The sequence below is a fragment of the Barbus barbus genome (assembly GCF_936440315.1).
Source record: "Barbus barbus genome assembly, chromosome: 20".
In the NCBI taxonomy this organism is placed as follows: Eukaryota; Metazoa; Chordata; class Actinopteri; order Cypriniformes; family Cyprinidae; genus Barbus; species Barbus barbus.
Genome location: NC_136748.1, coordinates 10006557 through 10034238, shown reverse-complemented (window position 1 = coordinate 10034238; position 27682 = coordinate 10006557). Strand labels below are relative to the sequence as shown.

The 27682-nt window shown below is 37.2% G+C and overlaps 1 protein-coding gene across 1 annotated transcript; it reads left to right on the top strand.

Annotated features, from left to right (window-relative positions):
• The first annotated feature begins 4410 nt into the window (after window positions 1-4410).
• On the top strand, window positions 4411-25885 carry LOC306886468 (bifunctional glutamate/proline--tRNA ligase-like). Its single transcript, XM_079443580.1, has 34 exons — window positions 4411-4562; window positions 6231-6315; window positions 6400-6499; window positions 6588-6744; window positions 6829-6962; window positions 7158-7258; window positions 7384-7510; window positions 7732-7924; window positions 8009-8180; window positions 8267-8500; window positions 8594-8678; window positions 9076-9135; window positions 13975-14085; window positions 14202-14338; window positions 15725-15932; window positions 16557-16669; window positions 16770-16887; window positions 16973-17362; window positions 18117-18329; window positions 19556-19798; window positions 19885-20136; window positions 20217-20497; window positions 20791-20842; window positions 20925-21134; window positions 22119-22191; window positions 22286-22365; window positions 22450-22551; window positions 22671-22826; window positions 24234-24431; window positions 24513-24686; window positions 24768-24928; window positions 25017-25095; window positions 25183-25247; window positions 25433-25885. The coding sequence occupies exons 1-34, from the start codon at window positions 4520-4522 to the stop codon at window positions 25581-25583; spliced, it is 5058 nt and encodes a 1685-aa protein (XP_079299706.1). The 5' UTR covers window positions 4411-4519; the 3' UTR covers window positions 25584-25885.
• Window positions 25886-27682: the final 1797 nt, after the last annotated feature.

Here is a 27682-nt window from a genome sequence, read left to right as displayed (position 1 = left end):
AATATGATCATATTTATCTGGAATAGCTTTCCTGATAATGTCCGGGGTTCAGACACACAAATTATTTTGCTTGGGTTGAACACATAATTTTTGCTTGGTTGGAACAGTAGCTACGCTAATTTTGTCACTATTTGCTTCTCTGTTTCAGCCACGAGATTGGCATCCTTGCAGGCAACTAGGAATGGCAAAAGCTTCAATCTGGATACAACCTTTACAAAGATCTGAGATGACCGAACACATCATTGCTGTTAATAGTGTTCACCGTTTGACTGATTATACTGTATGTCATTGACCAACTGCATGACTTTTTCTTTACATTTCTGCCATATGGACATCAACTTGACATAGTCACCACTGAGAAACTACTACTAAATATAGTGGGGGGGGATTATTTGATCCCCTGCTGATTTTGTACGTTTGCCCACTGACAAAGAAATGATCAGTCTATAATTTTAATGGTAGGTTTATTTGAACTGTGAGAGAGAATAACAACAACAACAACAAAATCCGGAAAAAAACACATTTCAAAAAAGTTATAAATTGATTTGCATTTTAATGAGTCAAATAAGCATTTGATCCCCTATCAATCAGCAAGATTTCTGGCTACCAGGTATCATTTATACAGGTAAGGAGCTGAGATTAGGAGCACTCTCTTAAAGGGGGTATTCCTAATCTCAGTTTGTTACCTGTATAAAAGACACCTGTCCACAGAAGCAATCAATCAATCAGATTCCAAACTCACCACCATGGCCAAGACCAAAGAGCTGTCCAAGGACGTCAGGGACAAGATTGTAGACCTACACAAGGCTGGAATGGGCTACAAGACCATCGCCAAGCAGCTTGGTGAGAAGGTGACAACAGTTGGTGCGATTATTCGCAAATGGAAGAGACACAAAATAACTGTCAATCTCAATCGGAATGGGGTTCCATGCAAGATCTCACCTCGTGGAGTTTCAATGATCATGAGAACGGTGAGAAATCAGCCCAGAACTACATGGGAGGATCTTGTCAATGATCTCAAGGCAGCTGGGACCATAGTCACCAAGAAAACAATTGGTAACACACTAGGCCATGAAGGACTGAAAACCAAAATCGAGCTCTTTGGCATCAACTCAACTCGCCGTGTTTGGAGGAAGAGGAATGCTGTCTATGACCCCAAGAACACCATCCCCACCGTCAAACATGGAGATGGAAACATTATGCTTTGGGGGTGTTTTTCTGCTAAGGGGACAGGATAACTGCACCGCATCAAAGCGACAACGGACGGGGCCATGTTCCGTCAGGGCCAGGGCATTGAAAATGGGTCGTGGATGGGTATTCCAGCATGACAATGACCCAAAACACACGGCCAAGGCAACAAAGAAGTGGCTCAAAAAGAAGCACATTAAGGTCCTGGAGTGGCCTAGCCAGTCTCCAGAGCTTAATCCCATAGAATGTCTGTGGAGGGAGCTGAAGGTTTGAGTTGCCAAACATCAGCCTCAAAACCTTAATGACTTGGAGAGGATCTGCAAAGAGGAGTGGGACAAAATCCTGAGATGTGTGCAAACCTGGTGGCCAACTACAAGAAACATCTGACCTCTGTGATTGCCAACAAGGGTTTTGCCACCAAGTACTAAGTCTTGTTTTATGAAGGGGTCAAATATTATTTCACTCATTAAAATGCAATTTATTACTTTTTTGAAATGCGTTTTTCTATACTTTTTTGTTGTTATTCTGTCTCTCACTGTTCAAATAAACCAAGCATTAAAATTATAGACTGATCATTTCTTTGTCAGTGGGCAAACATACAGGATCAGGGGCTCAAATAATTTTTTTCCCCACTGTATGTGACCCTGGACCACAAAACCAGTCTTAAGTCGCTGGGGTATATTTGTAGCAAAAGTCAAAAATACATTGTATGGGTCAAAACTATTGATTTTTCTTTTATGCCAAAAATCATTAGGAAATTAAATAAAGATCATGTTCCATGAAGATATTTTGTAAATTTCCTACTGTAAATATATGATGTATAAATCTCAATTTACAGTCACATATAAGGTAAAAGTTCTGTAAGGTAGAATTTTCTGTAAATCTGCTTTGCAATGATTTATCTCTTGAAAAGCACTATACAAATAAACTTGAATTGAACTGAATTGAATTAAATAAAGTATCTTTTGTGCAGTTAAAATGTTCTATGAGTGTTAAAGGTTATTCATGAAACCATGCACTGATGCTGATTATGAACCTTATTTTTAAGCATGTGCAGTACAAAAAGTACATTTGTGGTCAGTGTCTGTGAATAAGACGCTTGTCTTGAAGCTCTTAGATTTGCATTTATTATGCAGCAGTCTTTCGCAATTCAGAGAGGATTTTTTCCTCTCTACCGCTTCTATGATTTCACATATGGAATCAGTCAGGAGATTAATAAGCTTACACTGGCTTTATGTGTGAAAATGTCAGCTGCGACTGCAGACCTGACTGAACAAACAAGTCATATTTCCATATTTCATCAGTCTGTGCTGTAGCCTACCTGCCATGGCATCAGGCATTATTGGGATTTTATGTCTCTGGCTTTTGGAAAAAAATAAATCTGATGTTGCATATCACCACCAGAGTCTCATTAGGGGTGAATGCAAATGTGCTTCCAACCTGTTAGAGCTTTGATGGTGGGAGTAGAGCATGTGCTGGATGGGCTCTAATGAAGTACAGTGTAGGAGAGACACTTTCATTGATGGAACTGACTTACCCACTTGCATGAAGAGCACTTTATGTCTTTATCTCATTAATCTTTAACCAAAAAACATGGGAAAATAACGTCAATTTACCACATAAATTCTCAGACAAATCCGTCATGATGGACGAAAGAAGTATGAGAGCTGGTCTGAGGAGTTATTGCACTGTCAGGTAGATTAATGACCGTGGATGAAAACAAATCAGGTAGTTATGGTATCAGCTGGATAGAGGTTCAGCGTCACGGAGTGCTGTTTTCTGTCAGCTGTATCTAGAAACTAAGCTCAGGGTCATTATGTCTTCATAACTATTAAGGCAAAATCAATAGAGGCTGAAAACAAAAGTAACCAAAAAACAAAAAAGTTGTGGAGATGGAATGCTTTTCGGCAAAACATATTGAATCTTATTTGTTACTTTGCACATTATTTATGAACAAAACCTGAAAACTCTCAGATCATATTTCAGAGCCGCTACATGATCAACATCATGATCAAAACTTTGCTCATAGTCACAGTGATAGTTCCTACTTTTTTAGCAAGTAAAAGGCCATTTAGAAAAACAAAAAAAATAGGTCAGGTAGTAAATATAAATAACGTGGATACTGATTTTTATTTTTATTTATTTATTTATGTAACTTTTGTATTTATATTGACAGTTATATTTCAAGATTTACTGGACTGAAGCAAAACAAATGCTAAAATGTAGCTAAGTATCAAATATGATTTGATCTCTAAATCATCAATATACTGCATTGCATTATATACATATATATATATACACACACACATATATACATGATACATATACATATATATACATAAAATTATCATATATTATCATTATATTATTTTTTATATGTTTATTATAGTATATGACAGTTATATCATAATTGATTTTTTCACACACACACACACACACACACACACACACACACACACAGAGCTATATATTTAATTTTACTTATAATTTCTGACACTAGAATAAAAGCAGTCAAACATCTGGCTTCAGGATAAGGAATTGATTTATTTCTCAGTGTGTAGGTGATTCAAATTATAAGGTATATTACATTTGTATAAGTAAAGCTGCATCAATCCAGTGCCTAAAAGTGAAAGTGAAATCAAATTATTGGTGTGTGGCTGACATTGTTTTGTAGCTAATTATCAGTAGAATCTGGCTACACAAATTTATCAAATACTTACAGTAAATATTAACATTTTTACAAAACATCTTTACATAAAAATACACATATGCTTTCAGTTTATTGACAGCTTAAAATCGATCGATGCATTATGAAGGCTTATAGCGCCTCCTTTAGGAAGCACATTGATTTACATGAAATTCTCATAATTGCAAATTTGTATATCTCACAAATGTGACCATTCCTATCATATTTAAGATTTGATTTTTTTTTATTATTATTTAATTTAATAGACTGTAAAATATATATATATATATATATATATATATATATATATATATATATATATATATATATTACAACCCTGTATTACAAAAAGGACTCTTCATTCACACACATTGCGTATTTCCCATGTAATAAAATCGAAAAGTGCCTGAAAAATTTTACAGAACGTTACCCTATAATTGTAATATTGTATCTTATGATTTTTCTACTTTATAATAAACACAGCAGCGTTGGAAAATGTCCGGAACCATAGTTCCAGGGTTCAGTGTTTCCGGCTCATTCTAGCGCTGCTCTCTCTCACAGCAGGCGGAGCTGAGCAGCTTTGTGGCTTGTAGTTTAATGCTGGAAGTGTGACAGGGCCATTCCGAGCAGACCAGGAAGAACGACATGGCACTAAACTTGACTATCAATAGCAGCAACCCACCTCTAGGTAAGTACACTTGTGATGTGTTTAATATAACTTACTCTAAACTGCAATGCATGTTGCAGCTGAGCTCGATGGACTGACATGCAGAGTATCCTCGTGCCATCGTGGCACATCTAAAATCATCTGTCTTCCTTTCCCACCGTTTCATTGACTTCAAATGCTTTAATTGTTCATCGATGACAGTAGTAGTAGTTTGCTACTGCTTCAGTAAAAGGGCATCAGAAGTATATTTTGTGCGTTTTCATGATTATGGCGGAGTTTTAAAGATTTGCAGACACGTACAGGGAAAAACGAAGAATGCGTTTGAGCTTCTTTGATTTATGTTGATTTCAGAGGCGTTTCATCATGTATTTAAGATACAAAAATGCTAATAAAGCTGCTGAATGACATTTATTGTTGGTCAGATGAATTGAAGTGCGCCATCCAGTGCTGGGAAAGCATGTCACTGGCTGATGCAAGCCATTTGAAAGATCTGAGTCCGTTTAGCCCACACCTGTCATGCAAATCTTTTGTCAGATATATTTGTTTGTATATGTGTGTAATCATTATTATGGGCTCATATGATAAATTAAGTGGCTTTGCTTACTAATGTGTGCAAAACCAGTGGGAACACAGCAAACTTTTTGGTCAAAAACTCAGAAATGTTTCAAATGTTTATGATTTTTCATCCTAAATGAAATTCTGAGAACTTGCATTTATGCATAAAGCAGAAAAAGGCAATTTATGTAAAAGCTGTATGGAGGTTTCTCCGTATATTCAATTTCAATAAATCTATATTAATAAATTCTGTAAACAGTGCTTATTGATATTATCCAATTAAGTGTTAATGTGAAATTATTATTTCCTTCATGTTAATGTTGTTGATACAGATAATAATAGACACAGAGTATATGCATTTAATGTCAAATATATTGTGTTTAATCATATCAAATTCAAAATAAACATTTAACACAGCCTTAAACAAGTGGAATGTGCTTTTTTTTTTTTTTAAAGAATTAAATGCTGAAGGAAAAATTTAATAATTTTAAAACCCTAGAAAATCTCAAAATTGAATGAATTTAACGCATCATATAAACGGTTGACTGTTTAGACAAGTGCAAAAATATATAGGCCTATGCATAATTTGACTTTTATACATTTAGCTGACTAAAAATAAAGTAAATGTTCATAAAGGTTTCTTCAGAGACACTGAAGTAGATAAACCACATAAAAGGTTTGCAAAGTAAATAATAAGCATAGAGTCTAGATGGACCAGTTTGAGCAGATTGCTTTTGTTTCGATGCCATCTCATAGTGTGATAAAAGCACATCTTTTTTGTTTCATTTTAGGTTGGGCTCTTTACTTTTATTTGCTCGACCTCGCCCCAAGTTCACTATTTAATTTATTATTGTGACAGTTGGGTTACTCCAGTTTAAGGAGTATTTGTTGGCATGCATTTTATTTATCCAAAGCATTAGGCAAAGTTGTACACACAACAGAGTAGTTGAAGGTTATTTTTGCAGTTGTGAATTATGTACAATATACTATTAAGGGTTTTGGAAATAAATGGCCAAATGCAGGAACATGTAGTTTTCATTTTAGAGTTGTTTGCATACATGACTTTGCATATAGCAGGTACAGTATTAGATTTGCACTGACATTTTTCTCTGTAATTCACCTCTCTGCCTGCAGGGGCACTGTTGACTGCTGAACATGTGAAGGGCAGTGTCAATCTCTCTGTGGAGGAGGGCAAGGACACCATGCTCCATGTCTCTGAGTAAGTATATGGCCTTGTATACATATTTATATGCATATACGTTCTGTCTTATTTCCCATTGCTGCTATTCTGTGTCTTTTTCAGTCAGGTGCAGTTTAGTGACGTCAACTCCATCGCGCGTTATCTTGCACGAGTGGTTCCGGCGTTGGGACTCTATGGTTCTAACATGATGGAGCAAACTGAGGTTAGATTTGGGAATCATTTACTGTGTTTTCACTATCGCTCTATAACAAATGACAAATATTTCATTGGTTTATTTTGACGACTTGCAGGTTGATCACTGGCTGGAGTTCAGTGCCCGTCGTCTCTGTGCTCAGGCAGATCTCTCTTCTGCTCTGGGGGATCTGGATAAAGCTCTGGCACTGAGAACCTTCCTGGTGGGTCGCAGTGTGACCCTGGCTGACCTCTGTGTCTGGGCTGCTCTCAAAGGTCAGTCATTTGGGTTTAAGAGCAATTAGAAGAAGTTTTAAACATAAATAGTTCTCAAAAGTCAATTTGGTGCTTCATCGACAGGAAATGGTGAGTCACAGGCCAAGCCAAACTCTTACCCTCATCTGTGCCGGTGGTTTTCGTTCCTGAGCTCTCAGGTGCCATTCAGTTCAGTGGGCAGTAAATGGGCCAGCAAGATCTCTGCCATCAAAGGCACTGTGAGTATATTACCTCTGTAAATACAGTTGGCTTTCTGACAGGCTATTGCAGTTTCATGTGTTCTGTTAAGGAGAAAAAAGTTAGAATTTTAAAGTTTGACATTATTTTTTCAGTTAAAATTAAAGTTAACCTGGCAAAATGTTGAACATTGAACATGCCTTATGTTCTTAATTAGTCCCAAACTATGTTTTTAGCCTGTGGACAAGGAAAAAAAGCAGGATTTGGGAAAGTTTGTGGAGCTCCCTGGTGCTGAGATGGGAAAAGTAGTGGTGCGTTTCCCTCCTGAGGCTAGTGGGTAAGTTGCCTTGTCTATACAATGAAGGTCAGTCACCATATACATAGTCTCTTATGTTCACCAAGGCTGCATTTATTTGATCCAGAATGAAGTAATTTAAAGAATTTATCTTTACAACTCCTCAGATACCTGCACATCGGTCATGCCAAGGCAGCTCTGCTCAACCAGCACTACCAGCTCAATTTCAAGGGCAAGCTCATCATGCGCTTTGATGATACCAACCCTGAGAAGGAGAAAGAGGACTTTGAGAAGGTATGATATTTTGCCCTCTTTCATACAGAATTATGGTCTTTGTTCTCTATAAGTGACCCATTACCTCCAAAAATCGAAAGCAATGGTTTTCCTTTCACTAATTGTGACTGAAAACCATATTTGAACCAGCATTTCTGGGATGAGCATGAAGCCTCAATACATGTCTACAACATGCACAGTATCCAATTATCCTTTGGCTAAGCTAACACCTTTTGGTTCAGGTCATTTTGGAGGACGTGGCCATGCTGCAGATCAAACCAGACCAGTTCACCTACACAAGCGATCACTTTCCCACCATCCTGCGCATGGGAGAGAAACTTCTACAGGAGGGCAAGGCCTACATAGATGACACTCCTCCAGATGTCATGAAACAAGAAAGAGAGCAAAGGGCCGAGTCTCGCAACCGCAACAACTGTGAGCATCACCAGTACTGATCTTATTATTTGTCTTCATCACAGGAAATGTGATTTGTACTGAACATGTTGTCTATCTCAACAGCTGTGGAGAAGAACCTGCAGATGTGGGAGGAGATGAAGAAAGGCACAGAGTTTGGCCAGACCTGCTGCATGAGAGCAAAGATCGACATGAATTGCAACAACGGCTGCATGCGTGACCCCACACTCTTCCGCTGCAAGAACGCTCCTCATCCTCGCACCGGCAGCACTTACAAGTGAGTGAACATCACACATGTGGCATGCTACTGAATGATGCCAATGATGGCTGATGTTCCTCTTCTTTTTCACGTCCTCCATCCAGAGTGTATCCCACATACGATTTTGCGTGCCCCATTGTGGACAGTGTTGAGGGGGTGACGCACGCCTTGCGTACCACTGAGTACCACGACAGAGACGAGCAGTTCTACTGGGTAATAAATGCCCTTGGTTTGCGTAAACCGTACATCTGGGAGTACGCCCGACTCAATCTTAACAACACTGTGCTCTCCAAGAGGAAGCTCACTTGGTTTGTCGACCAGGGCTATGTGGATGGCTGGTTTGTATCACATTTGCTGTCTTGACTTTATATAAAAGAGCTTTTTTGGATTACATGGTTAAACTTCTCTTTCCTTATCTTTCCTTCCTGCAGGGATGACCCTCGTTTCCCAACAGTCAGAGGTGTGCTACGTAGAGGAATGACTGTCGAGGGACTCAAACAATTTATTGCTGCTCAGGTATGAGTTTTTCTCACATTTTTAAAATGACTTTTGGGACAGAATTCAAAATCCTTATGCAATAAGGTTGTGTTGCTCACTGATTTTTCCGTAGTAAGCGCTGTTCTTTGGCATGGCACTAGTGAATCCACCATAAATCACACTTTTTATAAACAGTACTGACAGCAATTTTATATCACCATAAACCGTTATGTTTAACCATTTTAATTAATTATTATATTAAAAAATGCATATTTTCTGCTGTGTAAATTAGTTAATATTTAAAAAAAAAAAATAGTAGATAAATTTATAGTTTTATCCACATGTGCAGTCTTTATACTTCAGGTTTGTTTATTTAATCAAATTCAGTTTGATTCACATTCTTTTTTTGTTTTCTGCCCGTTCCTCTCTGTCACAGGGAGGCTCGCGATCTGTAGTCAATATGGAGTGGGACAAGATCTGGGCATTCAACAAAAAGGTAAATATTAAAACCTTGCCAGGGTTCATCGTGGCTGCACCTGATCTCCAGGTGGTCCTTGTCATCCCATTCATTCACTAGATTAAAAACCTTAAACTGAACAGCTGGCTAACATCTCTGCACTTTCCCAGTGATATTCTGTCAAGCAAAACTTTATTTTGAAGTTAATTTTCAAGACTTAAGCCTCCAAGCTCACCAGCCTCTCAGTGCGTCTTGCCCTTTTACATTTGCACGTCTCTTTCTCTCCCACTTTTCTCATTCTCTGTGACTAACTTGCCTAATTGCACTTGCATTTATTTGTTTTTTAAAGTCAGAAAAAATGGATATTATTTTCTTAAAAATGTATTTAATTTAACAGGAACCACTGTTTCTGTGTTGCTTTTAATTGTGCTTTCGTGTTTATTCAAGTCATATAACCATCATCTTTCAAAAGCTGCACTCATCTTTGTAAGTCCGCATCTGACACGGATCATCTGCACTTCATTTCTTGCGTCAAGCATGTCCAGAGCTCTTTAACACTCTGCTCATTACTGCAATCTTCAGCCTTCTCTTCTTTTCTTGGTTTGGCACCATTAATTTTCTCATCCTTTTCTGGAAAATTCTGTCATTATTTTCATTTTAAGTTTTGGGTGTGCGATTCCTTTTAAAGGGATTTTTCACCCAAAAATGACCGTACGAAAAAGCATCTTTCCAAACCCAACCCCAAGACTTTTTCTTTTTCGAAACAGATATTTTTAATGAAACATGAGAAAGTTATTCCCCTACAATGAAAGCCCATTCCACTTTTATGTATAAAAAGTTCTTGAAGATATTGTAAAAATAATCTGATTAAATAATATGAATCAAGTGGTTTAATCGAGACCCAATTACTTTGTCATAAATAATTTCATTTTATTCACAGAGACATTGATCAACACACAAACACAGTTCACATGAAATATGTTACTGGTGATGTCAAACGATTAATCGCATCCAAAATAAAAGTTTTTGTTTACATAATATATATGTGTGTACTGTGTATATTTATCATGTGTATATATAAAGACACACATACAGCATATATTTAGAAAATATTTACATGTGTTTATACATGTATATATTCATAATCATAAATTATATAATATATAAATATATATAATCGTAATGTATACAAAACCTAGTTATATATACATAATAAATATACACAGTACAAACCACTGATCTATATATATGACTGGATCGCTCACGGTGTTCTAAACTGCCGACAGGCAGTGAAGCCACCAGAAGTGTTCGTTCGATACGCCATCTTACTATTCCCCACCAGCTGAGAGCACCATTGAGTCACATGCAAACCGCTGACCTAAAATCACCCAATTTGAAGCAAATCAGTCACACGGCATTAATTTTTATATTACGTGTATGTAAATTTATTTTTACTTCAGATGTTATCTGCAGTGTTTATGGTGTTTTTTTGGGCAGGATAAGCATATATTTAAATCGTTTAGGTGGGTGTTACACTGCGCACTGCCGACACAGGAAACTGATCCAATACAAAATATAGCCTATTTCTTTATGTAGGCTATGTAATTATTCAGGAAATATTAAACACGAACGTATTAGTATCAGAAATTAATTTGAATATACAATGAATAATACAATATTACTATGTTGTACTGAAATTAAAATCATCTTACCATGCATCATCTTGAATGCTTCATGTCTTTAAAATCCCTACTGTATGTAGTCAGTTATGTCTATGAATAAATTATGATGTGTATATTTTTAATGTCCTCATTGAGCAACATCTATTTCAGACTTTCCAACATCGCGCACATGTTTACTAGAATTACCATTTCCATGTAAAATGTGATGTATGCTATTAATAAATTATTTAACCACCGTTTAAATCATTACCTGCTTCAAAACGAATGCTGTTAACAAAATCATTGTTGAAATATTTGCAGTTAAGTTAGCCTACTGTACGATTAAAAACACTATAACAAAATTTACAATGAATAACTGTACAAGGCGATTAGGCGAATGAAGGTAGGCTATATGTGTATACAAAGCATAAATCTTTCTTCATATTTCAGAATGAGCACTTTGTCATTTGTTATACTGTGTACAGGTACATCTCAAAAAATTATAATATCGTGAAAAAGTTACTTTTTTTCTTGTAACTTATTTCAAAAAGTGAAACCTTCATATATTTTAGATTCATTACATGTAAAGTAAAACATTTCAAAAGTTTTTTTTTAATTTTGATGATTAGAATTTACAGCTCATGAAAGTCAAAAATCAGTATCTCAAAATATTAGAATATTTACATTTGAGTTTCAATAAATGGCCATCCATACAGTATAAATTCCGGGTATCTCTTGTTCTTTGAAACCACAATAATGGAGAAGACTGCTGACTTGGCAATGATCCAGAAGATGAACATTGACGCCCTCCACAAAGAGGGTAAGTCACAGAGAGTTATTACTGAAAAGTGTGGCTGTTTACGGAGTGCTGTATCAAAGCATATTAAATGCAAAGTTGACTGGTAGGAAGAAATTGGGTAGGAAAAGGTGCACAAGTAACAGGGATGACCACAAGCTTGAGAATACTGTCAAGCAAAGCTGATTCAAACACTTCACAAGATTCACAAGAAGTGGACTGAAGCCATAATCATCAAAATTTCAAGAAATAAAGGCTTGAAATATTTTACTCCGTGTCATGAATCTATATAATATATGGGTTTCACTTTCTGAAATGAGTGACAAAAAATATTGACCTTTTTCACGATATTCAAATTTTTTTAGATGTACCTGTACATGTTGAGGCCCTGTCCGTCTGATGTTTATCATGTTCATCTGATGTTCGCTACTCTATAATGAACATAACTTTTTAATAAGCAGGGGAAATTCCCGACATTAAAAAAAAAAAACCGTTTACATGCCTAAGGTGTTTGCACTGTAAGAAGGTACAGGGATACTTCAGATTTTAAAACGCTGACTAGTTAGGTGATGTTTTCTCATTAAATTTGTACAGTTTTTTTATTAATTCAATGGAATGTATGGGAACAGTAGGGAATGCCAATATGTCGGTGAGGCGGCTTCACTTTCCAGTTGTCTATTATAGATCAGTGGTACAAACATATTATGTATTAAAAACTTTTATTTTGGAAGCGATTAATCGTTTGACAGCACTATTTTTTACTTGTCACACAAGTACGGTACAACTTCCGTTGACCATATTTGATGATCTGTACATATGCGTGTTGATCAGTGTTGTTCATCTGTGAGTAAAAGCCGAATTTGGATATTTTTGTCATACGAGTTGATCGTGTATCATCAGGAGACTTGGATTAAACTGCTCATTCATATGGATTTCTTCGACAATGTCTTTATGTACTTTTTGAAGCTTGAAAGTTGTGGCGGAATGGACTTCCAGTGGAGGTTCAGGAATGAGGTTTGATTATTTTAAAAATGAACAAAAAAATTTGCGGGCTTGGAATGACATGAGGGTTAGTAAATCATAACTGTTCTTATTTTTGGTTGAACTATCCATTTAGCACCATCAACCCTTGGTACTAATTTGTCTAAGAGCAGGAATGTTGTTTTTGTAGCTAGGATCTAAAGCCTCTTAAATTGTTCAGAGACATTATAGCCATTGGTTTAAGTTTCTTCTAATGGAGTTCCCTTGACAAAACAAAGTGGTCAAAGTGGCCTGCTTTAGGTGATTGTGATATCACTTTGAAAACCTTTGCGTTCTGTCTGTCTCTGAGCTCTGTGTCCCCTGCTCTACATTAAAGTGCATCTCACTCTTCTGTTTACAAGCTGCCAGTTAGCTGTAAAAAGGTACTCCTACTCCTCTTCCTCTTGTTCCTCTTCCTCAAGTTTCCCCTGCCCGCTGCATTGTCTGTTCCTCGTTTCCCTCTAACTTTCTGTTCCCTGATCTATGGCTTTCACAAAAGGCTAGAATATTCATCTGGCAGAATATTTATTCTGGCATGGGTCCTTGGCTCAAAAAATGAAAAATCTCGTCTAGTCATTCTAAACCTTAAGATTTTCTTTATTCTGTGGAACACAAATATTTCGCTGTCTTAGCATTAAACAAAAGATTGACCTTACAGAAAAAAAGCTCACTCACTAGTGCGGTAGGTCTGTCTGCACTGAGAATCATAATTTATTAAATAAAGGTTCATTTTACATACAGTACATACTGTGAATATGACACAGCATAGCTTGAAATCCAGGATTTCAAGGTTGTCTCTCATGCATGTCCTGTTGGACAGCCTGGTCTGTAATCATGCACCTTGAAATCATTTATGAAATCACAAATTTCTTGTTTTTTCCCCTTCTGACTTCCTCACATATGCAGCTTGTGTCTGTGTTTGTGCTATTGCTCATTTCCTCCTCTCATACAGCTTCTGGCAGATTCTATAGAAAGTGAAAATACATTTAGAACATTTCATGTTGCTCAGTTGAAATTTAATTTAGCTTTGGCATTCCCGGTGACATGTTTCAAACCTTTTGCTTTTGATTTCTCTCTGAAACCCTGTTAATGGTGGCTAACTCCCTCATTTCCCAGTTAGAGAAAATAAATACTTACGCTGTTGATGTTGTAAACCTACCGAAATATAGGCTGCAAGCAGTCATGGGCATCAATTATGCACCTCTATGGCTGTAACAGTCTGTTTGGTGCAGTGTTTGGCTTCCCCTGCTCATCATTTCACTCTTCTCTACCTGTCCTCACTCATCCGGTTTCAGCTGTCGATCCATACAGAGCAGTGTGAGAGCGAAGAAGCTGGTGGTTTTATGTGGGCTCTTATCTAAAGAATCATTTTCTCCCCTTTCTCTCGCCCTCCCTGTATAGGTCATTGACCCAATAGCCCCAAGATACACTGCCCTACTAAGCTCCCAGGTCATTACAATCTGCATTTCTGAGGCCAAGGAGGAGATGAAAGAGGTTGCCAAACATCCCAAGGTAATAAAAACAGCAATCGCACACATCTAAGGAACTTGTCTGTGCCATAAAAAATATTTTTAGTAACTGTCACAGTCATTGAGAGACATATTACGTGAGTCACATCCTATCTGCAGAATGCAGATGTGGGAATGAAGCCAGTGTGGTACGGGCCAAAGGTCTTTATTGAGGGTGGGGACGCAGAAACTTTCACAGAGGGTGAGACCGTCACCTTCATCAACTGGGGAAACATCATCATCACCAAAATTCACAGGTAAAACTCTCAAAAAATGTTTACAGCAGACATGCATAGAATTAAATGTGTATTAAGGTGAATGAAACACAATTTTGTGTCTCTTAAATCAACATCTCAGGAAAATGTCATGGGGTTTCAAATCAAAATATGACTTTCTGTTATGAATCAGGACGTTGATTTCATACATGTCCTCATATGAGGACACCGGGACTAAAAGCATGTTTATTACGCATTTTGGGAGATACAACAAATTAATAGGGAAAGATATTATATTTCAATATTCTATGAAATATTACATATTATTATGAAAATCTTGTCAATTATTACTCCCATTATTACACTTTTCATTATATGTTGCCTCAAAAACACATTAATATGCAAATTAGTTTAGATAATGAGAATGGACATTTTACACATTTTGCAGAAAGAAAAAAGGTATATCGAATCATACTGTTATAACATAGTTAAGAATCATCTTTTTTACAAAGTTTGGTTAAAAAATTTTAAAAATCTTATAAACTTAAAATGTATCGTTTATGTAAAAAATCTATTGTTTTTGCCTATGCATGTTCATTCATGTCTTTTTAATTTTTAAAGAAACTGAGTCCCGATGTCCTCTAATGAGAACATGGCATAACTTGGAATGAAAATAATGAAATAAATGGAAATATATATATATATTTTTGCATTATTCTAAATGCTCTAAACAATTTAAAGACATGAAAAAAAATATTTTTTTCCTAAAACTTTTTTCTCGGATCTTAAGAGGTTAAGATAATATAGGCTATGTAATAAGGTAATATATTTTTATATTTTACCTCTTATTTATTTAAAGTCTGTCTAAAGTTTACAGACAGTGTAATGTGCAATCCACATGTTTACATTATGTTTATTACAGTGACTTTGAATTACCTAAATACTGAGTGTGGTAAAGCAACAGATTTGTTTTTATATTTCTGCAATCTACTTATTTGTCAGTGCTGTATGTTGTCATAATTATTACATGCTTACAAGGCTGGAAGTTCAATAAATCAGTCAATGTACTACTGTGATTGTAGTTGTTAAATAAAAATATCATTCATATCAATTCATGCATCACCTAATTTCATCGTAACATATAGGCCTGGCCTACAGAAAAGAACATTTATATTTAATCTATCTAATATTGTGTTGGTCATACTATACAATGATTTATTGCTTGTCTTTGTTGAATAATACAGAACATAAAGAGCTTTAAAAAATAATTGCATATTAAATCGCAATATTGGTCCAAAAGCAATTAGATTTTACAAAATCGTTCAGCCCTAATTTTAGCTCAGTTTTATTGTGTCGTTGCTGTATAAAGGTATTTTTAAAAAATGCTGATCCCAAACTTTTGATTAAATTTTGTCTTGGTGTCTGCAGGGATGCCAGTGGAGCGGTCACGTCACTAGATGGTCGCCTGAACCTGGAGAACACTGATTATAAGAAGACCACTAAGATCACATGGCTCGCTGAGTCTAGCCGTGCTCCATTTGTGCCCACTGTCTGTGTCAACTACCATCACCTCATTACCAAACCGGTTTTGGGCAAGGATGACGATTTCAAGGCTTATATCAACAAGAACAGCAAGGTGTGGTACTCAAGTCTGTTTGGGTGTTGTCTGTGTTTCTGTGGTAACACATGCACATAAATCTCATTCTTTCACACTCAGTTCTGTTCTGGGCTCCTTTTGTGCAAAATAAATACATAAATGGCTTTTTGCAATGTGATGAATAGACAGAATTATATGAGCGAGCCTAACTGTGTTCATCATAATTACACACTTGATTTGCATAACATAAATGAATGGCACTACATGACACTAGTAAGTGCAAAAATACAATACCATTCAGAAGTAGCTTATGCTCACCAAGGCTACATTTATTTGGCCAGAAATACAGTAGAAAATTTGTGATGTTTTTTTTTTCTGATTTCTCTTTTAATATATTTAAAATTAATTTATTACTCCAGACTTTAGTGTCACATGATCCTTCAGAAACTATTTTAATATGCTGATTTGGTGCTCAAGATAATTTATTATTATAATCGATGTTAAAAACAGTTGTGATGCTTGATATTTTTGTGGAAACCATAATATATTTTTAGAATTCTTTGAGTAGAAGAACAATGAAAAATAAGAAGTATTAATTTCTAAACACTTGTGCATATATTGTTTTAATGTTGATGTGTATTAACGTGAATACTTTGTTTCCAGATAGAGGAGATGATGTTAGGAGACCCTTGCCTGAAAGACTTGAAGAAAGGTGACATCATACAGCTGCAGAGACGGGGTTTCTACATCTGTGATCAGCCTTATGAGCCAATCAGGTTACACCTCTAATCCATTCAACACACAGTCTTATGAATAATAAACTGTTTTAACTGTCTGGTTTTGTGTTCAGTTTATAATTTTGACCTCTTTGTTTAGCCCTCACAGCTGCAAGGAGAGTCCATGTGTCCTGCTCTACATCCCAGACGGACACACAAAAGAGATGCCCACTGCTGGCTCCAAGGACAAGAGCAAGAGCCAGACAGCTGCTAAACCTGTGAGCACAAAATTGGATCATCTATTCATTCTCTTAATTACTTTCAAATTTTGAAGAAAATGATCACTCTATTCATATTGTTCAGGTGAAGGCAGAGCCTGTTTCTTTGAGCAAAGCCAAACAGGCTCCTGTCTCCAGCCCAGCGCCAGCTGCACCAGGAGACTCTTCCGCCTTATTCTCCAGCATTGCAGCTCAGGGAGACCTGGTCAGGCAGCTCAAAGCAGACAAGGCCCCTAAAGAACAAGTGGACGCTGCTATAAAGCAGCTCTTGGCTTTGAAATCTGAGTTTAAACAACTGACCGGACAGGATTACAAACCTGGCATAGCTCCACCTACATCTGCCCCAGCACCGAAGAGCTCCGCCCCCACCCCTGCAGCAGGAAGTCCAAGCCCTGCCTCCACCGGTTGTCCATTCACTCGTGTTGCTGAGCAGGGAGAGGTGGTCAGAAAACTGAAGGCTGAAAAAGCACCCAAGGTCTGTTTCCATTGCTGTTGCAATCTGTCTACCTAGACAGTATTTTCTAGCCACACTTCTGCATTCTAAGCATTTTCAGTCTGCTTCATCGGGATGCTGTCTTAAGGTGTGGATACATTCTCAAAATTATTGCGGCCAAAAAAGGCTATAGCCTAAAGTGGCAGTTACAACCCTAAAGTTGTTCCAATTTTGTATCAGTTTCCTCCTTCTTTAGAACACAAAATATTTTGAAGAATATTGGTAACCAAATAGTTGTTGGCCCTCACTTTCTTCCATAGTTTGGAAAAATAAAAATACTATGGAAGTCAGTGGGGACCAGCAATTGTTTGGTTACCAGCATTTTTCAAAATATCTTAATTTTTGTTCAGCAGAAGAAAGAAATTCATACAGGTTTGGAACAACAGAATTTTATTTTTGGGTGAGCTGTCTGTTTAATAGTCTAGCATCTTCTTTGTAGTGTCACATAGAAGTAACTTTCAAAGCAAGCTGCTTTCTCTTCATCAGGAATTTTTGTGACAAACTTGAACAAGTGAAATCAGTGTGGGGAACTTTTTCGCCCTCACAAAAAACTTTTGATCACACAGTTTCCTATTGAAGTGATTGATTTTGCCACGCTATTTTGCAGAGCATCTGTAAATGTGTCTGCACCTTTAAAAGGTATAAGTAGTATAGCAGGGCATCATGACATCAGACGTCATGTCTGCCTATAACTGTGGTAAATAGTGAAACTGAACATGTCTTCCTCATTTTACAGGAGCAAGTTGATGCTGCAATAAAACAGCTCTTGGCTCTCAAAGCTGAGTTTAAACAGCTCACTGGTCAAGACTACAAACCAGGCATGGCTCCTCCCACAGCATCTCCCCCACAATCCACCCCTTCATCTGACTTCTCCCCTGCTGCCATATATGGACGTGTGTCCGATCAAGGGGAGCTGGTCAGAAAGCTGAAATCAGAGAAAGCACCAAAAGTGAGACCATTTCTTTTCCATTGACATAATATTATAATTCTTAAAATATAACTTATTCTATATGATGACTAGTGTTATTATCAAAAAAGTTATAAATAATAGTCACAAATATTTTGCTGTGCTGATTCCAGGAAACAGTGTGTAATTGTTAGTAAAGCATAGGGGTGTGCAATATATATCGGCTGTGATAATATCGTAATTGTTATTTTAGTGATGTGAGATTTAACATTGAGTATTTTGCAAAAAACTTTCAAAACACCCCTACAGATTGCACATACATTACGTGAAGTCTAGAGACTAGCGCGCGTACGCATTTAGAGTGTGTTCTTTCACTGCATTTGTCAGTCTATTAAAATCCATTTAGACTGATCCCAAATTTAAGACATGGGGGCAGAAAATGTATACATTTATACCATTTCATATAGTTAATTTCACATGAAGTGTGCTGTTTTTTTTTCCCAAAAAAATTAATGATTACAAATATGGTGATGATTTTTATTTTTATTTTTACAACAGTTCAATAAACAATAGTTTAGCGTATTTCCAGTTTTTGCGCTCTTTCGTCAACAAAAATAATTCCAAACAGAGCCACAACGCTCTGAGCAACATGATGGTCTTTCGTTCCTGAATGAATCACCCGTTTGAATGATTCGGTTCAATCACAATCACTCACTTATTAACTGTGCTGCCACCTACTGGCGGTTTTAATTTATTATTTAAATAATTTCAAATATTAGTGTTCAACAATTTGTTTAATATATCAAAAAGTTATTTATGCATTTGTAATTGCAGGTTAACTGCATTCATGTCCTGCATTAAACAGTGTGTAAAAACATCGAAATGCCACTTCAGATGCAGCTGTGTTTCCTCTGCAATGCAAAGATGAATTGTGTTGAAACTGATTTCATAATTCACTGATTAAATGTAAGAATTTGACTCAAAAGATAATAGACACCTTTACAAAAAAATGGCTTTATAAAGGTAAAAATGGCCATAAAATGTAAAAATCAACTTAAACTTATTGGAAAAGATTAATTTCTATCAGTGTGAACTGACCACCACACAAAATATGAAGAATATCATTGTAATACCAGCACAATAACACACTCAGCAAAATATTGTCTAATTATCGTTATCGATAAAATCGCAGAAAATTTCGACATTATTTTTTGTCAGTATCGCGCACACCTAGTAAAGCAGCATGATTTTTTTTCTTTTCTCCCCAGGACCAGGTTGATGCAGCAATAAAGCAGCTTTTGGCTCTGAAGGCAGAATATAAGCAGGTGTCAGGGCAGGAATACAAACCCGGAGTTCCCCCCACTGGAGCTGCTCCATCAGCTCCAGCTCAGCCTGCCGCCACCACCCCTGCTGTATCTGACTCCTCTGACAGCTCTCCTAAGGCTATTTACGATCTTGTCTCTCAACAAGGAGACCTTGTGAGGAAATTGAAAACAGAAAAGGCACCCAAGGTTTTGACTTATTTCAGTTTTGCTCAGAATTTTTAAGTATCTGCGTTTAAAGCGATTGTATTCAACAATTACTCATATTTTTACAGGATCAGATAGATGCTGCAGTGAAGGAGTTGCTGAGTCTTAAAGCCGAGTACAAGCAGCAAACTGGACAAGAGTACAAACCAGGCGTGCCTCCATCCTCAGGCCCCGCCTCTGTACAATCCAGCCCTGCCCCATCCCAATCTAGCTCCTCCCAGCCTCAATCCAGCTCCTCCCCTCAGGCTCAAGCACTGTTTGCAGACATAGCCCAGCAGGGGGAGCAAGTGAGACGGCTTAAAGCGGAGAAAGCTCCCAAGGTTGGTTTGCATCTGTTTGCAATATGTAATTATTAATGTGGCTTTATTTTTGTGCTCATGTGATTCTAATCTGTTTTTAGGAGCAAGTTGATAAAGCAGTGAAGACTCTGCTTGAACTGAAGGGTCAGTATAAAGCCCTCACTGGAGAGGAGCACAAGCCTGTGACTACTCCAGGAACCTCAGGGAACACGGGAGGAGAAGATAAGAGCCGTAAGGAGCGGGAGAACAAGTCTGAGAAGCAGGGAGGAGGAGGAGGAGGAGGAGGACGTAAACAGCAGAAAGGAGGAGAGAAACCTCAACAAAGTCAAGACTCTGGAGCAGGAGGAGCTGGAGACGGCCAGGGGCCAAAGAAACAGACACGGTGAAAGACAAAATCACAACACTGAGCTGTCAGATACCCTTTATGTCGTTCCACAAGATGTTGATAACTATTTGAATGGAGACTTGAGAAAGTTTTGCCGTTTTTTTTAGTACTGCCACAACTGGTTTCGTCCTCCAAGACTAAACCCTAAGCACAGTCTGTTCTGTCTGAATGTCTTTTTTTTTAGACTTTAAGCTGTGTTTATGAACACTTCACTGAAATACTTTAAGGGAATGTGGCATTTGCAAGCAGGAACAGTAAACTCATTTACTTGCTTTGTTTCTCAAATGTAGGCTGGGACTAGAGGCAAAGAAAGAGGAAAACCTGGCTGATTGGTACTCACAGGTACACTTTGTACACATAATTTTGTAAGCTGTAGGTGAACCTTTTTGTTTTTTACTAAAATAATAGTTTTTGCTATTTTCAGGTGATCACCAAGGCTGAGATGATCGAGTATTACGACGTCAGTGGCTGTTACGTGTTGAGGCCCTGGTCTTATGCTATCTGGGAGGCAATCAAAGAATTCTTTGACCGGGAGATCAAGAAGCTGGGTGTGGAGAACTGCTACTTCCCCATGTTTGTCTCCCAGGCTGCCCTGGAGAAAGAGAAGACTCACATTGCAGATTTTGCTCCAGAGGTGAGGAGATGGAAATAAAGGAATGAAAGGATATGAGCAACATTTAATACTTATTACGTTTACATTTACATTTAGTCATTTAGCAGACGCTTTTATCCAAAGCGACTTCCAAATGAGGACAATAGAAGGAATCAAAACCAACAAAAGAGCAACAACATGCAAGTGTTATGACAAGTCTCGGTTAGTAGTCCTAATGCAGTACACGTAGCAAGATTTATTTTTTGTAAAACGAGTAAAACGAATATACAAAAAAAGCTAGTGTTAGTTTTTCGAGAGAAGCTAGCAGTTAGAGAATAAATATGCAATTGATAGGGGGTCAAGTGTGTAGGTTTTTTTTTTATTATTATTATAAAAAGACAGATAGATAAAATAGAATTAGAATAGAGAGTGCTAGAGTTAGAGGGTCAAATAAAGATGGAAAAGATGTGTTTTTAGCCATTTAGGTCATTCCACCATGAGGGAACAGTTAATGAAAAAGTCTGTGAAAGTGATTCTGTGCCTCTATGGGATGGCACAATAATGCGTTGTTCACTTGCAGAATGCAATCTTCTAGAGGGCACATAGGTCTGATATAGTACTTATTGCATCCTTGCTAAATAATATTAATAACGAATATATAAGTTGATTTAAAAATGACTGCAAAGACATTTAAAATGGAAAAGTATCACATTTTCACAAACAAATAAGCAGCACAATTTTTTAAATACTGATAATAAAAATGTTTTATTTGAATATCAAATCTTGCTATTAGAATGATTTTAAAATATCTTACAATAGAAAACAGTTATTTTAAATTATGATATTTCACAATATTATTGTCTTTACAGCATTTTTGATTAAATGTTTATATATATATATGTGTATATAATGGATAATTGGAGTGAGATATTATGGTGGATCATGCAGTATAATGTAATATTTGGGCTTATCAGTGTATGGAACTTCAACTCAGATTTGTGTGTTTTATCTGCAAATGTCTTTAAGGTTGCTTGGGTGACAAGATCAGGAAAGACAGAGCTGGCAGAGCCCATTGCTGTGCGTCCCACTAGTGAGACAGGTGAGCAACTGCAACTGTATCTTACATGGACTGTATTATCATCTTTTTATTATTTATTTAATAATTCATTCAACCCCTTCTTTCATTAATGCAGTCATGTATCCTGCCTATGCCAAGTGGGTTCAGTCACACAGAGACCTGCCAATCAAACTCAACCAGTGGTGCAACGTCGTGGTCAGTTTCAACCTCAGTCGTACAGTTTTGCAAACAAATATAAATTAAGGGCTGTGTCTTCACTCCACTTTTTGCTTTTCTCAGCGTTGGGAGTTCAAACACCCCCAGCCCTTCCTGAGGACCAGAGAGTTCCTTTGGCAGGAGGGACACACGGCGTTTGCCACCAAAGAGGAAGCCGTAGAGGAGGTAAGATGTGATCTGCCACACCTCGCTCACAGTTTACTATTTACATGCAGATCCAGAAGTAATTTGTACCATGTTTCTAAATTCTGACCCTCTTACTCTTTCATCTGTCATGTGTGCAGGTTCTGCAGATTCTGGACCTGTATGCTCGAGTGTACGAGGAGCTGATGGCCATCCCTGTGGTCAAGGGCAGGAAAACAGAGAAGGAGAAGTTTGCAGGAGGAGACTACACCACCACTGTGGAGGCTTACATCTCAGCAAGCGGCAGAGCTATTCAGGTTAGCCTTTAATTTGCAAAACCTCCAGATACTCTTAATTTACAATCTTTGTTTGGTCTGTTTAACTACTTTAAAGGGATAGTTCACCCAAAAATCTAAATTATGTTATTAATTACTCATGTCGTTCCTAGAAACGTATTAAAGACATTGTTAAAATAGTCCATGTGACATCAGGGGCTCAACCATCATTTTATGAAGCTACGAGAATACTCTTTGTGCGCAAAGAAAACAAAAATACTATTTTTGTCAATCAGGAGTGAGTTGAATTTTTTTTGTCAATTTTTATTTTTGGGTGAACTATGTTTAAATATTTATTTAGAAATGGCCACCACACCAAAAATCATCCCCACCATGGCTGCAGCTTGAATGAATGTAGCGGAAACACTGAATTTGAAAAACACTTTTAAATTAGTATTAATTGAAGTTTTAAATTAATATTAATTGTATTACAATTAAATTGTATTACATACAATTAAACAAAATAATTAAATTGTATTACAATTACAATCTGTGTATTATTTTAAACAGCGCTTTTATAATTACTTTTTTTTTTTTTTTTACATAAATATTTTCAAGTTGTAAAGCAAAAAATCAACATTCAGGACATCATTAAAATGTATAAAATATTAAATGTATTACAATAAACGAAAGATAATTGAAATACATATTGAAACGGCAGCTAAATATCGTTATAATATCAAATTGGAAGATTTATGGCAATTACCTATTCCATTCAATTACTACTCTATTTTATTCGTATTGTTTTTTTTGAAAGTGCGTTTTTGAACAAATCTAGTGAGTCAGCGATTCATGATTACCTGTTCATAAACAGTCACTTGCTTCATTCCTGAATGAATCAGATGATCGAACGAATCAACTGAATGAATGATTCAGTGATCAGATCAGTGACTTTCTGCCACCTGCTGGCAGATTGAGTTGCATTTTTAACATATATTTTCAGTTATTTAAAACATTTCATATTTCTATGTTCAAAATGTTATATTTAAAACCTTAATCTCAAGATGAATTTATGGATTTAATTGCACTCATGCCACCTCTGAGCCTCATTAAAGATCTGAAAATTTACCTACAAGCCACTTTTGTGTTCTTCTTGCTTGTCTTATTCTACTTCTTATTACATTTTTTTTAATTAGAAATTTTAAAAAGCTTATACATTTCTGAATATGACATGATGACAGACTGTAATGGTCAAAGTTGTACATCTAGCACACTTAGAAAAACAATGAAAAAGATCTCTTGAGTTAGACATACCTCTACTGCTGCAGAGAGATGGTTACATTTGATTGTATCAATCATTTTATCATTACCTTGTTAGCATTTAGCATTTATTGTAGCAGCATAAAATTACTGCAGTAAGATCTGAAACTCTCCTCATCACTCTCCCAGGGTGCCACATCTCATCACCTGGGCCAGAACTTCTCCAGGATGTTTGAGATCGTCTTTGAGGACCCTAAGAAACCAGGTGAGAAGCAGCTGGCCTACCAGAACTCCTGGGGCATCACCACACGAACCATCGGAGTCCTGACAATGGTTCATGGAGACAACATGGGCCTGGTGCTGCCACCCAGAGTAGCATGTCTACAGGTACGTTGGAGATCCGTCATTTCTTCTTCCTGTTTATAATGGATCATAGCGTTGTATTCAAACTTGCACTGTGATTCGCAGGTCGTCATCATTCCTTGTGGCATCACAGCCACTCTCCCAGAAACAGAGAAAGAGCTTCTGTTGGCCCAATGCTCCAAATATCTTTCTAGACTACAGAAGGCCGACATCAGAGTCAAGGCAGACCTGCGTGATAATTATTCACCTGGCTGGAAGTTCAATCATTGGGAGCTGAAGGTATGGAGGTTCTCTCTCGCTGCATAATCATAACAAAGAACACAAAGGCTTTATGTCTGACTTCCTGTTTTCTGAATGCAGGGTGTGCCCATAAGGTTGGAGGTTGGGCCAAAGGACTTAAAACAGGGTCAGTTTGTAGCAGTAAGAAGAGACACGGGAGAAAAGCTCACTGTGCCAGAGGCTGACGCTGATAAGAAAATCCTAAACCTTCTGGAAGAGATCCAGAACAACCTCTTTAAACGGTACAAACACCTGCTGACCTGGTATCACCACATTAGAGCTCAATTCCATCAGATGCAGAATGACTTAGGATTTGTTAACTTGTCACAGGGCCTCTGATGATTTGCACAAACACATGGTTGTGGCTGATACGATGGAGCAATTCCAGAAAGATCTGGACCAGGGAAGAGTAAGTAAACAATGTGGATCCAGAGCGTTTTGGTCACTTTTTTTCATCAAAACTAGAAATTTGCCTAATTCATATAATTTCTCACAGATTGTGCAGATTCCCTTCTGTGGAGGCATTGAGTGTGAGGACTGGATTAAGAAGACAACGGCCAAGTAAGAGATCAGTCCATGCTTTTGGGTTGTTATTCCTTGATAACCAGTATTCTGATACCCGATACTACATTTTTTAAATTTCAATTCCAGGGACCTCTAAATCCCTCAAGAATTAAATTTTTCATGGGAATTTCTTGGGAGATGTGGTTACCATTAACATTCGGTTTCCCTGAATTTTTCCTCAGGGATCAAGACCTGGAGCCTGGTGCACCTTCAATGGGAGCCAAGAGTCTGTGTATACCCTTCGAGCCCTTGAAGGCCCTGCAAGCCGGTCAGATGTGTGTCAGCGGCAAAGAGCTTGCGCAGTTCTACACGCTGTTTGGTCGCAGTTACTGAGACAGATTTTCATCCCTAAAATAATGACTCACCTTCTCCGCTTCTTGTCAAATGCACTTGCAGAATAACTCTGTCATCTCTAACCACTCAAAATTCTGCTTTTTTACTATATTTTAGAGGAGTCCCCTCTGTTTTTCTGGTCACGGGTTTACTAGCTGACAGGCAGAGAGAGTTTTAGGCTGAGATTGGATGTTCTATGCGGCCATACTAAACCTTTGCACATCTTTGTCCTAAATAAATGTCTGACAATTGTAATGAACTAAACATTATCTGTAATAAAGGGATTCTAAATTTCTGTCTTTTTTTTTGTGCTTGTCATGACTGTTGTATCTGGTTTGTGTTCATGGGGATCAGAGATTGTGTTTTCTAAAATTATGTAACACTCTCCACACACCAAGGCATTTTACTAGATTTGTATTTCATATATATATATATATATATATATATATATATATATATATATATATATATATTAGTTCAGAATTTTATATACAGTGCGCTCCATAAGTATTGGAACAGTAAAGACAAAATTGCTCTGTTGGCTGTGGGGTCGAGACATTTGCAAATATGATTAAAAGATGAATATGAGACAAAACTACAGAATGTCACATTTTATTATTAGCCGTTTCAACACATATATGTTTTACCAAATAAAAAGAACAGCACTTTTAGAGTTCATCCCACTCATTGATGTGAGCATAAGTATTGGGACAGTTGAACATAAGTCGGATATAAAAGATTAAAAGCTATTATTTAGTTGCAGATCCCTTGCACACAATCACAGCAGTGAGTCTGTGACCCATAGACATCACCAGACTCTTGGTCTCATCTTTTGAAATGCTTTTCCCAGCCTTTAATGCAGCCAATTCCAATTGTTGCTTGTTTTGGGGAGTTTCTGCCTTTACTCTCCTCTACAGCTGGTGAAATTCATGTTCAATCTGATTTAAATCTGGAGATGGACTTGGACAATCTAAACCTTTCCATTTCTTTGCCCTTATAAATTCCTTGACTGAACTGGCAGGGTGTTTTGGGTCATTGCCCTGATGCAATATGAAGCACTTCCCAATGAATCTGGTGGCATTTTCTTGAATATTGGTAGGCAAGATTGTTTTGTACCCTTCCAAATTCATTCTGCTACTGTCATCATACAATAAGTCATCAGTAAAGTTGAGAGGGCCTGTTCCAGAGACAGCCATGCATGCCCATGCCATGACACCACCTCCACCATGCTTTACAGATGAGGCTGTATGCTTGGGATCATTGCAGTTCCCTTTTTTCCTCCACATTTTTGCTCTCCCATCACTTAGATAAAGGTTCATCTTTGTCTCATTGGTCCATAAACACAGTTCCAAAACTCTTCTGGCTCACCTTTGTGCTTTTTTTGCAAACTCTAATCTTGCCTTTCTATTTTTGGTGCTGGTCAGAGGTTTGCATCTTGCTGTGTAGCATCTGTAATTCTTTGTAAGTCAAAGTCTCCTGAGGACAGTAGATTGTCAGAGCATCACCCCAGCTTTCTGGAAGTTGTTGGTGATTTTACAGACACGTCTTTTTGGTTTCATTTTCAAAGCTTTTATGATTTGTCTGTCATCAACTACTGTTGTTTTCTCAGCCGATCAGGTAGTTGTTGGTTGCTGGTGTCGCTGGTGGTTTCCAAACTCTTGATTTCTCCATGCCCTGTGTTTTTACTATAGCTCTAATTGACTTCCTCTTTTCTTTTAGCATCCAAATCGCTTGCTTTTCTCTCAAAGTCAGCTCCCTCGTCTTCATCCTGGTTTGTGTGTGTCATCATTGAATGCAAGATTCAGAATACAGAAGTAATGGATATAACTGATACGACACATTCCCTGCTTTTAATATCTGAAGAAATAATGCAACAGGACACAGCTGATCACTTAGAAAGACCTGTGAGGCAACTGTTCCAATACTTATGCTCACATCAGATAGAGGGATGAAACTCTAAAAGTGCTGAACTTCTTAGCTGGTAAAACATCTATGTGTTGAATCACCCAATAATAAAATGTGACATTCTGTAGTTTTGTCTCATATTCATCTTTTAATCATATTTGTAAATGTCTTGACTCCACAGCCAACAGAGCAAT